Source organism: Opisthorchis viverrini (genome assembly GCF_000715545.1).
Source record: "Opisthorchis viverrini unplaced genomic scaffold opera_v5_132, whole genome shotgun sequence".
Classification (NCBI taxonomy): domain Eukaryota; kingdom Metazoa; phylum Platyhelminthes; class Trematoda; order Opisthorchiida; family Opisthorchiidae; genus Opisthorchis; species Opisthorchis viverrini.
The window spans coordinates 771636-790805 of record NW_008751789.1 but is presented as its reverse complement, the minus strand read 5'-3'; the positions used below and the strand labels follow the sequence as shown (position 1 = coordinate 790805).

The 19170-nt window shown below is 42.3% G+C and overlaps 2 protein-coding genes across 2 annotated transcripts in view; one reads left to right on the top strand and one right to left on the bottom strand.

Annotated features, from left to right (window-relative positions):
- Positions 1–14194, bottom strand: part of T265_06426 (hypothetical protein) — a gene marked incomplete at both ends in the record, with an annotated part of 35135 nt that extends 20941 nt beyond the window's left edge. The window contains one exon of the mRNA XM_009171684.1: positions 14116–14194. Coding sequence (XP_009169948.1) covers positions 14116–14194 — 79 coding nt within the window. The remainder of the gene's footprint in view (positions 1–14115) is intronic.
- A 3923-nt stretch (positions 14195–18117) lies between these two features.
- Positions 18118–19170, top strand: part of T265_06425 (hypothetical protein) — a gene marked incomplete at both ends in the record, with an annotated part of 36192 nt that continues 35139 nt past the window's right edge. The window contains one exon of the mRNA XM_009171683.1: positions 18118–18281. Coding sequence (XP_009169947.1) covers positions 18118–18281 — 164 coding nt within the window. The remainder of the gene's footprint in view (positions 18282–19170) is intronic.

Sequence of the window (19170 nt, the reverse complement as noted above, 5' to 3'; positions counted from 1 at the left end):
TGTACTTGGTACGTAATCAATGGACTGTTGAAGTCGGGTAGCCTGAGTCTAGGCTTTCAGGTTTTCATGACCTTGATATAAACCCTAGTGATCAGTTAACAAAGACCACATCTAACCGCATCAACATTGTCGCCAATGAAGTGTTAGCAGGCAACAGAGTAATTCTGAGTTCCCTAAACTGCACTGAACTGCTTCTACTTCCACCAGTTCCCATGAAGCACGAAACGATTTTTCTGTTTCTGATGTTTTCGATTCAGTGTTTCTTCTATCCATATTCACGTAAGTCAACCAGTTTTAAACGTAAACTTTTACCACGCGTTCTTGTAGATCATTGAACGCGTTGTTGTAAAATACACATATTCGGGTAATCGTTTGACCTCGCGAGTTTTGTCCACTTAGAAGTCGCATGCAAGTCATGAAGCCCCGGGTTTGTAGGACGTCTGGTCTATTTTATGATACCTCGGCTGGTTGGTTCCAGTAAAAAACTCAATGGTCTGGACTCTAGATAAAAGGTTTTCTCAGAAACTACTTCGCCTATTGTATGGTTTTTGGGTGTCTCGGCACTAATAGTGAGGGTTTGACCCTATATTCCACATGAAGTTACAAAGCACCGACTGTGATGAGCCCGAACATAACTTTTCTAAAGGTGTAGAATTGGGATAAAGCTAGGCGATAAACCGATAGAGCAGAAAGACGGGGCAAGTAGTTTCGCAGTGAATGTCGAGGTTTACGATTTTAGACTTCAAGTTGTGAGCCCAGAGGATTAAACAGCACAAAGCAGAATCGGTGAGCAAAATTTCCGTGATACGCAAAGTGCTAGAGTGTTTGGTCATGTAGGACCTGGTGACAATTTGGTTTCGTTTACCGAATATTTTTGTGACATTTCGTTTCGGAATTTAGGGCACTTTCCACTCGTTTGACTTCATTTTCTGTTAATGTTCTGTGTTTAAAATACACTCCCAGGCACCCACCATCCAGCGACGAATGAAAAGGGCGTTTTTCGGATATGGTACTTTCGGTAATGTGTATCTGACCAAGCAGTAAGCTCATCAGTAATACCATTGTTAGCGAAATTTTCACCGATACCTCAATGACACGGAAAGAATAGTGTGGGCTATCGGTATGAGACAGAATCCTCTAATTAAGGTTATTACGCGTTCACTGTGTTCTGACCGGACGGTTACCAAGCCTATCCATCAATGACTACAGATTGTATGAGGTGGACAGCAAATCAAGTTGTTTTGTGAAAATCTCAAGATAGGTTTGCGAGATTCATACGATATTGGGGACATAGAAGTATAGGAATGCGGCTTGTATGATTTCAATGGAACTGGGTTAACTAGGAGGGGACAATCCACAGCTAAGTGCGGTAATTTTCTTGGTTATTTCAACAAAGACGACGGGATTTTTTATTGTCGTTGGCTTGAAATATATACAGAAATATACTGTAGAGGGTTTCAGTTTAATCAGTTTAATTCACATTCCCATTTTCATTTGGCTTGGTGTGACTGGATTACGGGTAGACTCGATGAATGCTTCCCGAATAGTCTACCATTAAAGTGTTTCTAACGTATGCTCCCTAAAACGGAGTTCTTTGTAATAACCGTGAGTTTTGTGGGCGTGGTTTCTGTGGCATTCGCGACATTCAGACTAATCGGGGGGTACTTATACAGAGAACCATAAAGCCAAATTTGATGTCCGAACATCGTCTCCGAACGGACATCTACTCTCTTACTAGCTAAAGTTTACACATCCGGAATTTCAAGTGAATTTTCAATTGTTCGGGAGTAAAGGAAGTAGCAGGACCAAAATGGTTTGGAATTACCCGATCACTCGTTCGGAGTATGCTCATTTTCCATCAACCAGACGAAAAACATCGGCCAACCTGATCTGTGGAGGATACCATAAAAGACCTTCCATATAAAAATCACTTGGAAATCTAATATGGGCGTACCCACCTCAGGAATGATCATTAAACCGAATTTGTAAGAAAATTTATGAATATTTTTTGCCAATCTCGGTCATGCTTGTGTTCGAAAGATGAACTGGGCCTTCAGGCACATAACAGAGGAATAGATTCTCTACAGACTATCATGAAAATGTCATTATTTCTTTGTTCCGATCAAATTCGTGGCTGATTTTCGCTTTGTTCTGGAAAACCTCCCCATTCCGTGAATTTGATACCTTGCTAGCCTAACCCGGAATTTTGACAAATTCGGTTGCATCGTCACTTGTCGTATCGAGGTGGAAAGCCTGCAACTGTCTATATTATTTGTGTGCTCTATTATAAGGTAAAAAGTCAGTCATGTAATGTCCTCCAAATGACCAAAAGTCTGACCATAGCAAAGGACTGCAAAAACCCCATCCAAGCACGGACAAATAAATCATTTGGTAGATAAACGTCAGTGTTTTTTGTGTAAAGCTCGGATACCAAAACGTATGAAGAGATCTCGAAATAGCACGTTTCTCAGAAATGTAGACTGGTCAGATATTTCTCCCACCAGCTCATTATTGGGAGCGAGATATGCGCAAACTTGGTGAATCGATTTTTTCTGGCCGCAGAATTTTAGCTGCTGTTTTAAAAAAATTCATACCCAGTCTGAGAAAGTAACTTATCTGACGCAGTCGATGTACCAGAAAGGACGTTTGAGAGTATCAGTTTTAATAATAAAAGCATCACCGTATGCCATGGTGGTCTGTTATTGAATAAATATGGCGTAAATGACAACTAAATTGAGCGTAAAAAGACTGGTTTCTCAGACAAGAAAAGAAGGATGGTTAGCAATTTGCGCAAAAGTTAGGCTTAGCTTTCACTTTAGACAAAATTGGTCGCTAGTTAAGGCGGAAACTTACAGCAAACAAATCTCAAATGAGCACCAGTCCTCTTGAAGGAAAATGGTTTGTTGAATCTCAAGATTATCTCAACGGAATAATAGACTATTCTAACAAGAGCATTTATTACTCAATGTGAAACGCGTTTTGATAAACACAGTTGAGCTGATTTACCAAGTCCCATCTTGAACTCATTGCAGTGTGGCATAACTGGGAAACAACACTCAGGTTAAAGAAGTTTTATTGAATCACATTTGAGAAAATGATAGGTGTTAATTTGGTCACTGTCACGCAGTCTACCTGGAGACCACAACACCGAAATAGTCTGCAGTGAATCATCGATACGAACATGTTTATCACCGACGGGGTTTACATGAGGCCGGAGTAATGTCAGTGGTCATGGTATCTCCTCCTTTCAGTTGAAACTTTCTTTATTAGACATTAGAAAGGAATCTAGGCTGTGGAAGTGATCACTTGTAACTCCCACCTTCAGTGACGTATGCTGACGTCTGCCGTGGTGAACATGCTGCCGGCCACATTCAATCTAGCGATAAGTTCATGTGACATGGGGAATTCGATCGTGCAGACGAACACCTGTGTCTACAGCCAGTTGAGAACACATCTTGTCGTGCTTCTCAGGTTGACAGCGTAGGTGGACTTCACGTAGGGAAGAAATTTTCAAGTCCCATACTACGAGTACCATAACTTTTGACTTGCAGAATGGTGGAAATGGGTGTTTAAAAACTGAACTGCTTAAATAGGTGTTTTTAAGTCATGAAGGATGTAACGGATGGGTCACGAAAAGTGGGCGGAGAATGTTGCTCAACAGACATTTTTATTGAAGGAAATACTTCGTTGTCCTCGAAATGATTACGGGTCCTATGCCCAACGCAATTGCAGCGCCGAATCTATGGTATGGAAATAACTACAAAAACAAAATACAAAGAAAGCTTGGGGTAGCCAGAGTATCAGCCTATGTTTTGTAATTAAGGAAATGTTTCTTAAGGGTAAAATATGGATAGGAGTGGTGGCAGGCCCACAGGCAGTGTAAATTTCTGTCCAATGAGAGAGAGACACTCCACACATCTTGGAGACATCAGGCGACACAACTCTGGACAGTTTGACGTGATGAGGTCTTAACAAGTGGCCTGATGCTAAAGTGTCTCTTATAGTCATGGAAGCTGTCTAATGCGACGGGAACTAGCCTTACTTTGATGCTTTACTTAAGATCTCTCTTAATGGACCACGGGAATCAAAGATATAAACCCTAAAATGATGATGACGGCATCTGGTAGACAGGTTCTGGCGGGTTCTCAAGTAGATTCGACCGGTAAGCATGAGTCAATCAGTGTTAGACTCTAAAACGCACACTTCTTTTTTCCACTGGTTAAACAGAAAATTATTTGGTTGGCAGCTATTTTGGGTGTTTCTACGTGCGTATTGTGGGACTACGATACCATGCATTTCTACAATTGCGAAGAATGAAACAAAAATTATGCTAAACAATGCATGGTGGAAAATCGCTGGTCATCATTCGATATAAGATCGGAGCGTGTGGTGAGTAAACAGTCTCCACTCAGGCGCGCATCTGATAAATACGTTTCCGTAAGAAGACTGCCTCTATTCATTTCGGGAAACATGTAGTCTGGGGTATCTGAGGCGTCCCATTTAATCCTATGCATCATGCACCATGCTGGCTTTCCAACCATCACTGTCGCCGGGGTGCAGGCTGAATAACTAAACTTTCAGGCAGGCAAGCTTGATATTTACGGGTTAAATCATTGCTTATGTTATTGGGTACCAGAGATAGAACACAGGTCAGGCCGGATAAAAACCATACTTCGAAATCGTCTTATATTTCTCATTTTTCTCTAAAGTAAGGATAGGGCACATTTTCTGTAGTCGAACAGAATCAGCTAATAACCTCAAATTAATTGTTGCCAAACTAAAGTTAAGCTATCTCAGACTGCAGTTTTCATCTCATGGATGGTATAGTAACAAGCACTGATAACGAAATGGCTTCAAAACTGGTACTGCAGCCTCCGAATGCTGTCCTGATGTACTGTGTAATTAATGCTTCCCTGCAAACCTCTTGTTGATGAATGAAACAACGGATTATGTACGTCGCTGTGTCTGCCTTAATTTTGATTATCTTTGATGTATAAGTCATTGTGACTCGCTGAGGCTGTTAGAGTACGCAGCAGAATCAATTTTTGATTGCCAACGAAGATGCATTTCGGTGTGGAATGCGTAAACACAAATGTTTTGGGAGGACGCATTTTGCTATGGTTTTGAGACAACTTCGGGTTGCGTATAAACCAGAGAATCAACTGTCCGTATTTCTAGCACACGTATGATAATGTTTCGCACCTAGGATTCTTTAGTCAGATTTGCACTGCATTTCCCTTCCGTTACTGTGGTAACTTATATGTGCTTGCTCTGTCTGAAATTCTGCAGTCCTACGGAGGCGAGATGACTCAGTGATTAGGGCACGAATTTACTGACTGGAAGGTCGGTCCGTGGAACCCGACCTCTGCCTCCCGACTAGGGCAACCTGGCAGCAGCCCAGCCCTGATGCTTCTTTCTGGTGGCATGGCAGTGGGACATCGAAAGGGTGCTACAGCCTAACGATAACATAGATCAAGACCATCAAAGGCAATATTCACATGGGAACAGAAGACTCTGTTCGCTTTTTGAAAGAGGATTATAAAATAAAGGGAAAGCTAAGCTTTTGGCAACTTCCAAAAATTGCGAGCGTCTGGGATACTCTAAAAATAGGTTCTGTTAGAACGGAATATTTCGACATGATAGCTAGGCACTGAAAGGGTGTCATAGGTGAGCGATTATCTTATTTCTACACAGCCCTATTACACAGCATATAGGCCACAAATATTGGTCATCCCCTGTATATGGTAAATCTGGCACCTGAGTTGAGCTCACCTAGAGGTTTCCTACAAATCTGTGCTCACTTTTGGCGGAATTAGGTCAGACATAGACATAAAAGCCCTGAATTGATTAGCTGAAGGTTTTCATGACAGACGTACTTTGGTGGTCCGTCCGTAGATACTACATCGACTAACAAGTACATCGTATCCCTCAAACAATGTAGGAAATTCTTTCATACTCACGCCGAAACTGCGCAAAAAACGTGAGAACCCTGATGCCGCTGTATATTTTGGGATCAGTCGAATAGGCGATAGTGGATTTGTGAATCAGGCCAGTGTTCTTCAGAAACCAGTGAACCACCCCTGGTTTTGCAGATACCGCCTCGTCGCTTTAACCGAAGTCGACAGTGAGTCATGAAGCCCATTTTCAGTTTGCAAAACGTTTCGCAATGTTCACACGTAATCTTCACTAGTCTTGCCTGTATTAGGTCTGGTATAGGCGCGTTGCTACTAGCTGGGTTGCGTTGTTTATTGTCTATAGCTACCAGTGTAACGGCGGGTACTGCTGACGAGACATGCGAGTAGTATGTGGTTTTCTTCTAACTCCACCTCGCGTCCAATGGAAGATGGAGTTTGTTACGGAACTTGTGGAACCGATTTGCAGCGTTCGTTTACGAGTGTGTGACAGTCAGTCAATATCCACGAAAGTTCAAGAAGATGAGTGAAGAGTTAGTTTTTTTCATAAAAAAGGTGCATATCAGATGTTTACTTTCTTGTTCAATAATTTATAACTGTTTAGTTGGTGTTTGCTAATAAGCGACTTCGCGGCGAAGGGCCTTCCTCCATACACCAGTGAGTTGAAACCAAGCAGGGCGGTCACCTAAGCTGGAGTCAATAAATTCTGGTCATCTAAACCGGCTCCAGGGCTACCTGGTCTGTGTTAGGAGGAAAATGGCTCATCATGCTGCACCTGCGACCGGTGGAAGGGAGAAACCTCCGCTGCGAAATTACTTATAAACCAGCACGAAGTAGGCAGTTACATTAGACACAAAAGTGAACACTGTACCTGCATATGTTTTCAAAAAATGAGCATTCTTAAGCGTCCATATGGAAGTTGCGGGAAAATTCACTGATTATTACAACACTGATGATTACAACTGGTGATTACAACTGATGATTACAACACTGTAAGGGGCTTCCACAATTCCCGTAGTAAACTTCGCCCTCCATCAGATGTGAGGGTGGAGATTAGACACCAAACGATAGGCTACTTGCATGCTTCAGCAGTGGTATACATACACCGTTACACTGATATAACTGATATTGCTGCTACTGTGATCAAGTTTTCTGCCACTCCTGGAGCCACCATGTTTGACTTGGTAACTAATAGCGCTTTAGTGAGCTAAAATTCAATCGTTTTTAAAGAACTATCGGACAAAATTCTTTCACCTGAAGAAGCTGATCCATGGTACTCATTGGTCATCAAAGAACAATCAATACAAAGTAGCGTAACCATGCTACGCTTACTGTTATTTATCTGGATAATTAGTTGCTAGAATATCTGAAGCAATAAACATACATGTAGAATTGTAACTGGTGTAACTTGAGTTGTATTTGCACAAGTCTACAACATGCAAATATTTTGTACGTTCCTGAGCCACTTCCACCGTTGTGATTCATCTCAACTTCGTGCAATAAATCTAAGGTACAGAATCTTCTCCACTAGTGTCGAAGTTTTACCGACCATATCACAGCATTTAACTCTCTAGGGCTTGGTGTGACATAAATGACAATGTAAATTTCACGACTTCTAGTCAGTCAACCAACGGCTGCTCAATCACTGAGTACGAACGATTATCGACCTGCAATCACGTGATATGTCCAGTACGTACATCAACATAAAATGCATTGTCTTACCGAACAAATATCCAACCACAGTCGCCACTTTCTATCCGAAAACACCTTGGTTGGGTTGCTGCGCATAGCATCCATTCTGTTTGGTACACCGTCGATTTCATTTTCAGAAACCGTTCAGAATGTTACACATAAATTTGGACAGGGCATCCGGAACAGGTACTTAGAAAATCAGCTCTTCGTTTTCAACACCAACACAGTAAACACACCTGTATGAGAACACACCGACAAAGCGTCCCATAATATTGCGCCCCCCCCCCCTAATTTTGGCATGGAATTTTCATGGTCTGCTGATTCGCCTAGGAGAAGTAAAAACTTTATTGCCCATGGCGTGGCAATCTGTCCTCGTCGAGTAATAAAGCCGGATCCTTTGCTGTTCTCAAATGATTTACCAGAAGAACGTGGGATGAACGTTTCAGGAGGATAGCAAAGTTGGCTTATTTTAGGTTAGCCAATTTCAAAAGAAACTCAACTTTATATCCGTGGATGTTCGGCTAGTTGTATTCTTTTGTCATCCGAGCCTGCTAGACTGGCGCAACTGAACACCTGAAACAGCTGTGGTGGTTCATTCACTGCCGATCATCACTCAGGTCCCCTACATGAAAACTTGTACATGGGTCGTTGAACATTTTCGAGGCCAGAATGATACTTCTGGCAATTAATTAATTAAATAAATAAATAAATAAATAAATAAATACCCAAAAGTGAGTAAATGGGTGCAAGTTAAGGGTCAAAATCGATGGTTTCTATGAGGTTTCAAAGTTGTCCCGGTCCTGTGCAAAAACAATTTCATATCACAGATGATCCATAGGATTTATTTTTAGTTTTCTGTAACACCCGATGCCAATTCTGTTTCAATCTTTCTAATTTACCACATTCGAGTAAATGGAAAACTTCCTGATTGGCAACACATTCGAAGATTACTGTCACTCAATGTATTAAATATCCTTCATATGGACGTTGAACTTTTCATTTATTTGTAGCCATCCCAGATCAGGTTAGGTAGAGAGAAAACTCACAAACAAAAAGATCATATTTTCGCACACACTCACCATGGTATTATGTGTACACGATGAACTAAGCCAACATTTGTCGAAAGCTGAACAGAAATAGGCATGAGAAAAAGCCTTACGTGAGTAGCAGGAGCGCAAGAAATTTCACGAGATAGTGCAATCAACCCCAAACCATTGAACTCCTGAAAAGTGCTTTGATCATAAGCGGCTAATCAGCGGTGTGATTGACTCGCATTTGGAAGGGATATAGTCCCACTCATCCTTTAGTACTGATTGGCTAATCGAGTGAGTACTCTGTACGAATGCGCCGAGAAGATGTGCCTTATGTGAAGACTGGTGGGAGCGGTGAAGAACATTAAGGAGAATTTTTCGGTTGAGGTTATGACAACGGTAAGATTCGTGCTTTTTATTGAGCAAACAAACATATGTTCTTACACTTTGTAGAGAGGGTTATTTTAGTAATCCGACAGGTGCATAGTAATCCTCTTCAAGGAGTACCTGAGAAAGGAACTGAAAAGATTAAATTTAGTAACAAGAAGAGTGACTGACAGGTTGGCTGCTCAGCTGAGCCTATCTGTTACCTGGATGGTGGGCAGCATTCATGCACTCTTGGTTTGAAATTACCATTATCTGGATTCGTAGGTATCTCCGGTTCTTGTGAAATAAGCGATGGTGGTGGACACGCATTCATTCGACTGTTCCGTTATTGGAACTGTAGTGAAGGCTGCGTTAAACGGCAGCTTGTCGACGAATCTGCAAAACCAGACGTTACCCGTTTCCCATATTCCTTTTCAGATACGGCTGACAGTGTCACTTTCTTTGAGATGGTCAGAATTTCCTGCAAAAGAGTTTTCCTTCTTTTGATGCTTGCTTACGTGACCACGGCCCAACCATATTATGAGTATGACTGTGGAAGAGAGAGAGAGTTCGTTTTCTCTCAGATTTGTGAATATAGACATCAGACCCTGTTAAAAGATGTTTGGGCCTAACTGAGGTTATCAGATAGTGTCACACCTACATATTTCACATCAGCAGTTTTGGGGAAGCGGAGTGTTTGGACAGGGAGAGCGCCATGGCTATTGCACAGGTAATTTTGACTTTGGTCGACGATGCGATGAAGACAGTTTCTTGGTATTTTCGATATTTGATCAGCTGAAAACATATTTCAATTAATTTTCTGAAGAAAAGTACTCACAGGACTGCCGGATACTCCAAAGCATCCAAACTGAGAACACTTTCCTCTAGGAATATTCACTGTGAATATCGTATCAGTTGAAGCATGAGGGGACGCCCATACAGCACATTCACTTGGAGAATATCGCAAAAAGGCACTCAGCTACGTTTTGTTTAAGTCTCTGGCGTGCAAATAAGTGTATTTTGCGAATCCCTTCAGTAAAGTTCGCGAAGTGCAGGTGCGCTTTATGTAGGCGATAGTCACAGTCAGCAACTGCGTCCTCAGTATGCCTGAAATAGATCAAAAATCACGGTTTGACATTTTCCATTCGTACAAAAAGGATAAAAGGTTCATGCATATGAACACCGTTCAAAGTTGACAATGAAGAAGAGCGGCTACCAGCCAGGCTTACATGCAGCTGGTGAAGTAGTCTTTGATTTTTGGAGTTTTGTTTGGTGTCTAGTTTACCGACCGCGGCAATCGTCTCTCGTCTCCGCTGCTTGAAACATCAGTGTCGTCGATCAACAGCATTAGCTTTCGTAACCATTGATGAAGTTACGCAAAGCACCAGTTATGCAACAACGTTTACTCTACGGAAGGACTGAAAATATACAAATTGGAGTAGGTCCTAGTCCAGGAGATTACCTTATATTCCTTTCAGCGGGGTTTATTCAAAAAGCTTCAGAGAAATGACGATGCAGACACCTGACCTAAATCTTTTCGTTCCTTTAAAAGGGAACCAGTGTCGTTGAGCCACTCGCCAAGAGAAGGCAATTTACCCAAAGCAGAGAGAGAATATCTATTTGTTACGGCTATCAACATACTATGTGGGAATCAAGAGCAGTAAAATTTCGGGCCCATAATTTTGGTCTTGCACTCACGAGACCATGGTTTCGAGTGAAGCAGACGAGTTTGACAGATCTATGGAATCGTACTCAAATTTGTCAAGTTCTAGAAAGTAACTTTAAATGTTTTCAACGCCATTGTTTTACGGCTTGTCACATTTCACAAATTTTGTTGCCCAGTGCTTCATGGACAGAGATTTTGTCGCGAAATCTCACTCAAGTCTGACTGATTGCAAAAGATCTGAAAGCTCCCCTGTTTTATAAGCCTAAGACGACCTTCTCGGGAGATGCTTTAGCGGTTGGAAATAAAACTTCTCGGTACTGACGTAGTTGTTTTCTTGAAGCATACCCTTGAGAATGTATTCGAAAATCAGTGGTCGGAGCAGTCAGGCGGTGTGCTCTATGAGAAGTGAGGTGTGATATTTCTTCATAAATATATGGTCGATTTGGGCCTCCAGACCTGATTGGAAATCCACAATTTTGGTTATACCCAAAAAATTTAGATAAATACAATTAGAATAATGTGAATCCTCGAGGGATAAACAAAAATTACCGATAAAACTTATTGAGGGGGGTTCAGAACGAGACAGGTCATGGCTCTATAGTTGGACGGTTCCATCAACCAGAGTTCAGTCTAACTAGATTTTATGAACCAAGAGAATGCTAGTATGTGTATTTTTCCGACAGAAATTTTACATAGTGACTGAATAGTGCTGGAGAGCACCGCTGGGGTTTCATCCCCGGGATTTATGTGCAAGTGCGACTAACTTAACGGCACGGCGTTTCCAATTCAATCCAAAATGCCTTCTCAATTATTTTTCACTCCGTGGAACAATTGTTTCTCCGAATGCGCGGAAGAAACTATTTTGATTGACTGGTGTTGTAGGTGAGTACCATGAACCTGAGAGCGATTTATAGTGGCATAAGCTCCAAATACGGTGGCATATTATGTCACCTAGGCGACGTCACACTACTGATCTGTCTGTTGCATCGATTATTTTCTTCACTCTCAGTTGATAAAATTTTACCCACAAGAGAATGTTGACTTTATCCATGTTGTCAGACATCTGTTGTGAAAACTTTTCAAAAGCGTAGTTCTAACGACTCCATCAGCTCTTCACATCCAGGTAACCCCGATATTTTGAAGAACGAAGCCGCAAAACTTCCTCACACATTTGCAAAATACACTGAAGTTGCAACACGTTAACAACAATTTGATCTGCAAATTAAAGCATTTCGCCAGGTGCAATAAAATTGGCTTTCGAGGTAGAACAAAAAGTTGATGAAAACTCTAGACGAGAGCCACTTGATGAGCTTGGAGAAAAGAGACGCGCTTGGCGGGCCAAAGAATTTTTTCCAACTGGCGTATTGGTACCATGTTATGCCAAAAAAGTATCCAACCTGTGTTGTAAAGTAGTCGTGGTCTTTTAATTGTTGCGAATGACACCAGCAGATTTGTGCAGCATATGCGCTAACAACCAAGCAACTTCTCCGAACTCTGCTTCTGAGTAAGGATTTGTATGTTAGTCTTCTCTTGAACTGCTTGGTTTGCTTTCCACACGAGAATCCCCTTTATGTATGATATACTGGCCTGTTTCTGTGTGAACAAATTCATTAACTATATAGATATCGTCAAGTAGGCAACCCGAAAGTGAAATGATGTCTTGCTAGTGAAGAAGATCAGACCCATGTCGTTCAGTCACGATTGAGTTATAGGTGGTCACGCTCGCCATAGATGTCAGCACAGGGGAACGTCTGGACTGTTATTTGTCCGGGAGTAGACTTTAAACGAGACAGTTGCCTCGGAACGTTTTGTGTCTTCTTCTATCCATGGTTGCTGAGTTATTTATTAAGTTACAAGAAAGTAAGTGTATTTTTAAAATATGTCCCATTTTTGTTTCAGCAACTTCAATGGAAAACAGACAGATTAAATTTCATCATAAAATTAATCTTTATCATAGATACTGCTTCCGAGAATGCTCACCTTTGATTATCCAATGGAGATTGGTCGTGCATGCCGGAACATTTTACCCGGTTGAACAGGAACTGTAAAAACTGGACTGGGAAGGGGTCGACCATTGCACTAAAAGAGTACTAGTAATAATCGCTATTTTCTTCATCGGTCCTGTTATTAGGCAGTGATGGTGGTCTCTATGTTGGCACTTTAAATTGGCGCTTTTCTTATTCACAAGAGTCAAGGCATCCTTAACCTACTTTTTATTTGTCCGGATTAAGTTTACATTGAAAAACGAGGAAGAAAAACGGTCCAAATTCACGTCGCTGTACAGTCGCGTCAAACAATATTCCCTTCTGATTAAATCCACACTTCGAACAAGTGTGGTGTAATGGTACAAAAAATAAGGCTTCCTCACCACGTTAATTAGAGGACATGACAAGTCGCAAGTTATGGAAAACCTTATATGAAAAACCCGCTGACCGCTCCTGAGATATACCTCTGAATGGTCATACACCAATGTGGGGCTTTGGTTATTTTCAAATCCTCATTTCGCTTCCCTATTTTCACCCCAAAGAACATCGCTTGAGTTGCTCACTGATATTGTGTTAGTGGGAGGTTAACTCAGCTGATCATCCGTCTAACCGGACGCACAACCTCATGGTTTCGTCGTTATATCAAGCAGGTCCTTCCTGCTTGATCTACAGTGGCATGTTAACAAACATCACTGAAAATTGAATATTAATTTGGTGACATATGTATCGAAAACTTTACCTATTTCTCGGTATTGATCATTCATTGTGTGCCTTGCACTTGTAAGTCTGTGGGCTCAGGAACGGGCTTCGGCGCATTCTAACTGTTTGACTTTCAACTAAATGTGTTTGATATAGTGGTAGCTCATCACGGCAGGCTTTTATAGTCTAGTAGATTTAAAACGTACCCCTCCTGGTAATCTGTCGTTTCAGAAATGCAGGCGTAAAACGCAGACTCTTTATCTTTTTACCATAAAGCTTAAGGTGCGTCGAGAGATTCCATAGATGAGTTGAAAACGAATTCAAACTTCAATGGAGTAGCTGTCGAACTGAAGCTTCCAAGATGAACAAAACTCATTCACTGACTAATGGTCCTACGACTAAATAGGTCGAAAAAAGCTGATTTCAAACCCTTGATTGACACAATGATTTGGTGGATGTTTGATGACCCAAGAATGATGATGATGCGCCAAGAATTAGCAAAGAGCTTCTCAGGTGCTCATATCTATATCCACAAAGCATCTATTGTCAATTTGTCGAAACATAGGTAGCTCGGGTGTGTTTACTGGTGGTTGATCGGATAGCAGTTGATCTGTTCGCCGAACTTGGCAATTGGCTTGCAAACGTTTCGCCCCCAGTCGAGGAGACATCGCCAGTGCACAGTTGAATGGGTGCTTCTTCCGTGCCTAGCTGCGTTTAGGTAGAACCGACCGTGATTTTGTTTTGCTGCGTTGTGGTCTGTATACCTCTTATTCCATTGGTTTGTTGGATGGCTGTTTCGGGTGCTTTGGGTCTGTTTGCAGTTAGTTCATTCCCGGTTTGCATTTCGTTGTGATCTCCCTTCCTTGATTCTGTTTGGTTTTGACGGCGTCTTCTATTTTTGGTAGTTTCTTGGCTTCAGCCTGATTGTTTGTTTCTTTTTTCTTTGTCCGCCTCTGCGTTCTGTAGTTTCGTAATTCTTCTGTTCGCACTGGCAGATAGACGTGTGTTAGATAGATGTGTGCAGATAGATGTGTTTGTTGATGGCTTTTTCAGTAAAGTGCCATGCTTCCATGGATTTACGTTCTTTCTTTGTTCTCGCTTGAGCAAATATGTGAACGGTGCTCCAGGTGAACTTTTGTCCATCTTGATCTTAGTGTACGGAGACGAGCGAAAATTGGTCGTGCCTTTTGGTTGCAAGTTTTTGTTCATGTATCCTGGTAGAAAGCTTCCTTCCCGTTTGTCCCACATAGTGTTTGTCACAATCCCCGCACTGAATCTTGTACACAGCGTTCGTTCTCAGCATTGTGTCTAATTGTCCCTTTGGGTTTGATGGTGTTCTCCGTAGGATGGTACACTGTTGTGATGTACTATCGTAGCAAGCGTGCTTTCTTTTCCGAAATATTCCTGATGTATGGAAGTTTGATCCGTTTGCCTTCTCCTTGTGATGTAGGGTTGGTCAAATCGGTTTTTTTCAGAGTCCGCCAGATGAAATTTCTCGGGTATCCGTTTCTCTGAAGAGCTCTGTACAAGCGTTTCTCTTCCCTGACTTTTGACTCCGTAGTGTTGCAGTGCGTCTCAATACGCTTGAAAACGGTCCGGATGAAGCTTTGCTTGTGACAGTTGGGGTGATTACTGTGGTAGCCGAGAATTTGGTCTGTGCGCGTTGCCTTCCTGTAGACTTCCATCTGCAGTTGTCCGTTTGGTAACCTCGTGATGAGGACGTCCAGGAATACCAGTTTTCCATACGTTTCTTCTTCTATTGGGAATTGAATATCATGAAAAACGCTGTTTATTAATTGACTTGTTTTTTTCAAGTTCAGTCCTTTTGATGATGACAAAGCCGTCGTCTACGTAACGGATCCATATCTTGGGGTTTATGTCCGGAACTGCAACTCGCTCCAGTTATTGCACTACAACTTTCGCAATGAATCCAGAAATCAGAGATCCCATCCTCCTCGTAGTTGTTCGTAGTAGTTGCGGTTGAACTCAAAATATGTAGTCAGGCACAGGCTGAGGAATTCGCAGAGGTCTTCTTTTTCCAGCGACCCATTTGGTTTGCCGTATCTGTCAGGTAGTTCGGCGACAGTTATCTTGGCGGTGTCCAAGTCTACCGATGTAAAAAGCATTTATTTCTTGGAGGTCTTTATCATGAGCTATTGTATGCATTGGGTTGTAGTGTCTGTTGATTGGTTATAACATGGCACCATTAAGCAAACTTCGAAAAATAAATAATCAACGCCAATCCCTAATATTATGCATCACCTAAATCTGCACGCTGTATTCGCCAATGAAATGCCTTTTTCCGCGAAGCTAACTGAACGAAATCATCAATCGGTCACACATGAGAATGATGTTTTCCTCATGACGCATCACTTAGAGCAAAGCTACATCGCCTTATTCCTCACAGACTCCTAGTCTAAATAATGCTGCACTTTCCATTGGAGGATTAGATTCACTTAGTCTCGAAATGATTTTGAGTTCACTTCGCTTCAATAAGGGCTGAATGGCATACGTTGAACTACTGCAGCTTAAGCGAATTCCCGCAGAGTCCTTCCTTCTCGAATAATTGAGCAGGAGTAAAATTGATCCGGTAGGTGCGAAGCTGACCGGTCTTCTGATCAGTACGCACTTGATCCTTGGAATTTGTTTCAGCAGGCCAAGTTCATCTTCCTGTGTCCACCAAACGTCCGTGATTAGCATTGTGGGTTGCTAAATGTTCATATTCTTTTCTCTTCCAATTCGGCGTGTCCTAGAACAAGGTCCCTACAACAGCCCAGTGGTTTTAATTAAGTGGAACAGGTTGAGCGGACAAAAGCGCTTAATTGTCGCACGTCTGTAGTTTCGCCTTACCACAAAGATGACACTGTCTCATATAGTGGACAGTACCCCATCTACCGATCGACAAATCAAAGAAATATAAGGAGAATGCGCAAAAGTGGCTCTATTTATAAAGAAAGGTCATGATCGCTCCCAATACGAAATCAATGGGTGGAAGCCTTGTCAATGGATGTTGCATTTTATTCGTGATTGAGCACGCATTCCATTCATTTCTACCGTATAACACGAGACTCTCATTCACAGATCGGCTTTCGTTTAGGTACCAGCACAACTGTATATAAAAACATCCAAGAAAGGCACATAGAACCAGCCACGAACTTCATGAACTGAAAGATGAATGCCATCAACAAATCGCGCAATATCCAAAGTTTCTCACCTCTATATCACGCGCAGTTTCGTTTGCGTGACTTGTATGAGTTTAAACACCGAGCTAATAAAAGTATCACGAGACGAATGTTTCAACACAAATAGTCCAAACGTAAGTTAATCACCAATGGCGTTTAAACCCTGTCAGATACAACCTGGAGGTGTGCACACATCTAGGGGTCTCCTGACCAAATCTGTAATCACCATCCCTTATCTAATAGCACTATGTGGCCATTCTTCTTCTTTCTGACATTACCAACGTTTCCTTTTGCGAAGGTGACCTGTATAAGAAGTGCTGTACTGATCTGAGCAGTATCAATCCAAAACAAATCATTCCGTAAAAATGTGTTTGGACACGTTGGTGGTCATCATCAAACGAAGTACATAAAGCAGGACGCACGAACTGCTCAATACCATGTTTGAAGATATCAAGTTTACAGTTGAACTGGAGAGGAATAATCGACAAAAATTCTTGGACGTTCTAGTGAACAGGAAGATGGATGGGATACTGGAAACCTGCATATAGCGGAAAGAGACACATACGGACCAAATACTGAACCACAGCAGTAATCATCCAATAAACCACAAGAAGAGCTGCGTCCAAACCGTGTTCCAGAGAGCGCAGACACATTGCGGCACCACAAAATTATGGAAGAAGGAAGAAAATTATCTCCTCAGAGTGTTTCAGAACAACGAATATCCAAGGAATTTTATCAAGAGAAGCTTGTAGAAATCATCTCACCAATAGCAACAGCGAGAACAAGCTGCCAGACGGGTAGATCTACCTTACATCGAGAATATACCTGAGTTCACAACCAGAGTAAATCAACTCCAACCACTACAACAATTCTACGTTGGACAAACTGGGAGGAAATTATGCAGGCCAATAAAGGAACATAATGTGGCCGTCAGGAGACATGACCGCCTATCATTGATATCTATTCACGATAACCAAGAAGGCTACAAATTCAATCTTGAAAACGTGCTGCATACTGAGACACGAGGGAATTTCCGGAAGCATGGTAGTCCGCGGCCGATCCGATCAACCGATACATCATTCAACTGGACCCAATTTATGTACCGCCATGTGCAAAGAACCAACTCCTCCACCGGAATACTCAAGGGCAGCCAAATATTGGATTCACAAACCAAGAAGCAAGGAGCGCTTGGGAGTCGGGTCAACAAAGATCCCAAGTGGAGACCCATAGGGGTTAACGACACTGATCACTCCAGCATTGATCAGAACAAGAGGACAAATAAAGCCACGCTCGAAGGTCACGCGGTCATCGATCATTCACGACAGAGAATGGCAGAGCAACCAAGGGAACCGACCGACCGAACAATTAATCGTAGTCGAAAGTGAGTCCCGGATAACAGAATGTACGTTAACACACACACACACACACGCACAGCACCACTCAACGCACAACCAACCACCGCTACGTCCCATTACGCCCTCTAACAACACACTGATTATGTCACCTCGATTGGTGATGAAACGTTTGCAAACTGCCCAGCTCAGCGAACGAACCAACGATCGACCACACTCATGTACAGGTACAATGACGGCGAACAAATGTGAGGCCTTTGATCCTGAAACTGTGGCTAGTGGGACTGCCAAAGTAATGCGCTCAGGAAAGTTTGCTGTCTGGAACAAATATTCCCCTTCTCCTAATGCTGCCGGCCCTCCACCATCGCTTACCGGCTGCGCAGACCCCAGCAATCAGTTGGTCGTCTGATCAGCGGCCTTGTATGGTTTCATCAGTCTGGCTAGCGACACAGTGTAACTTGGATAGCCTGACTCACCTGCAACGCCGCATTGCTTTACGCAGGAACTAGGAGGATTTAACTACCCGTTTGCACTGACGTACCTGGAAAGAAAATCGCCGCAATGAACCCCCAAGGGATGGTGCGCGCACGAAGCACATCTGCGTGTGTCAGACGCAAGTGCGCGTGTGTAAATCCGAAAGGATGTTCAGTTTTCCGCTTGGATAGTCAGAAAACCTAGCCAGTATATCGGAATTTGTAAGGGTACTCAAGGTGAGGCGCCAGAGGTAAAGGAAGTGCACCATCCGAACAATCATAGTAGATGTGTGCATCTCATGCGTAGCGTGATGAAGGCACACTGACTGCATTGCAGATTGGCAATCTTGAATGAAATCACTCTCTGTTGAGTGAAACTGTTTTTGTGAAACTTCTCCCGAAAAAACTGTGAGCTTACACACGTCTCTGGCCGTGCACAGGCAGAAGAAAGTTGAGATATCCGTTATCATCAAATAGTGACGACAGCGTACGTGGCTTCTAATTCGTGACTCTCAAGAGAGCGAAACGTCAGGCATGACCCGATTGTGTATGCGAATGAAGTGGAAACAATCTCAACATATACTACTATATACTGTGTACCATGTACTTTCTCTTGAAAAGTGCAACAAGGTGGATAGGCCAGTCTAGAAGGACATCGTAAACTAATTCCAATCCTAAGGATGGTAAATCTTGCTACGTGTAGTGAAGATTTCAGTCGTGAGTAATCGAGTGATGGTCGCTTTAAACCATCGAGTATTGAGTTCGGAAAGCTGGTTATTGACAAGTCATTCTTTTCCAAGACTTATAAACCC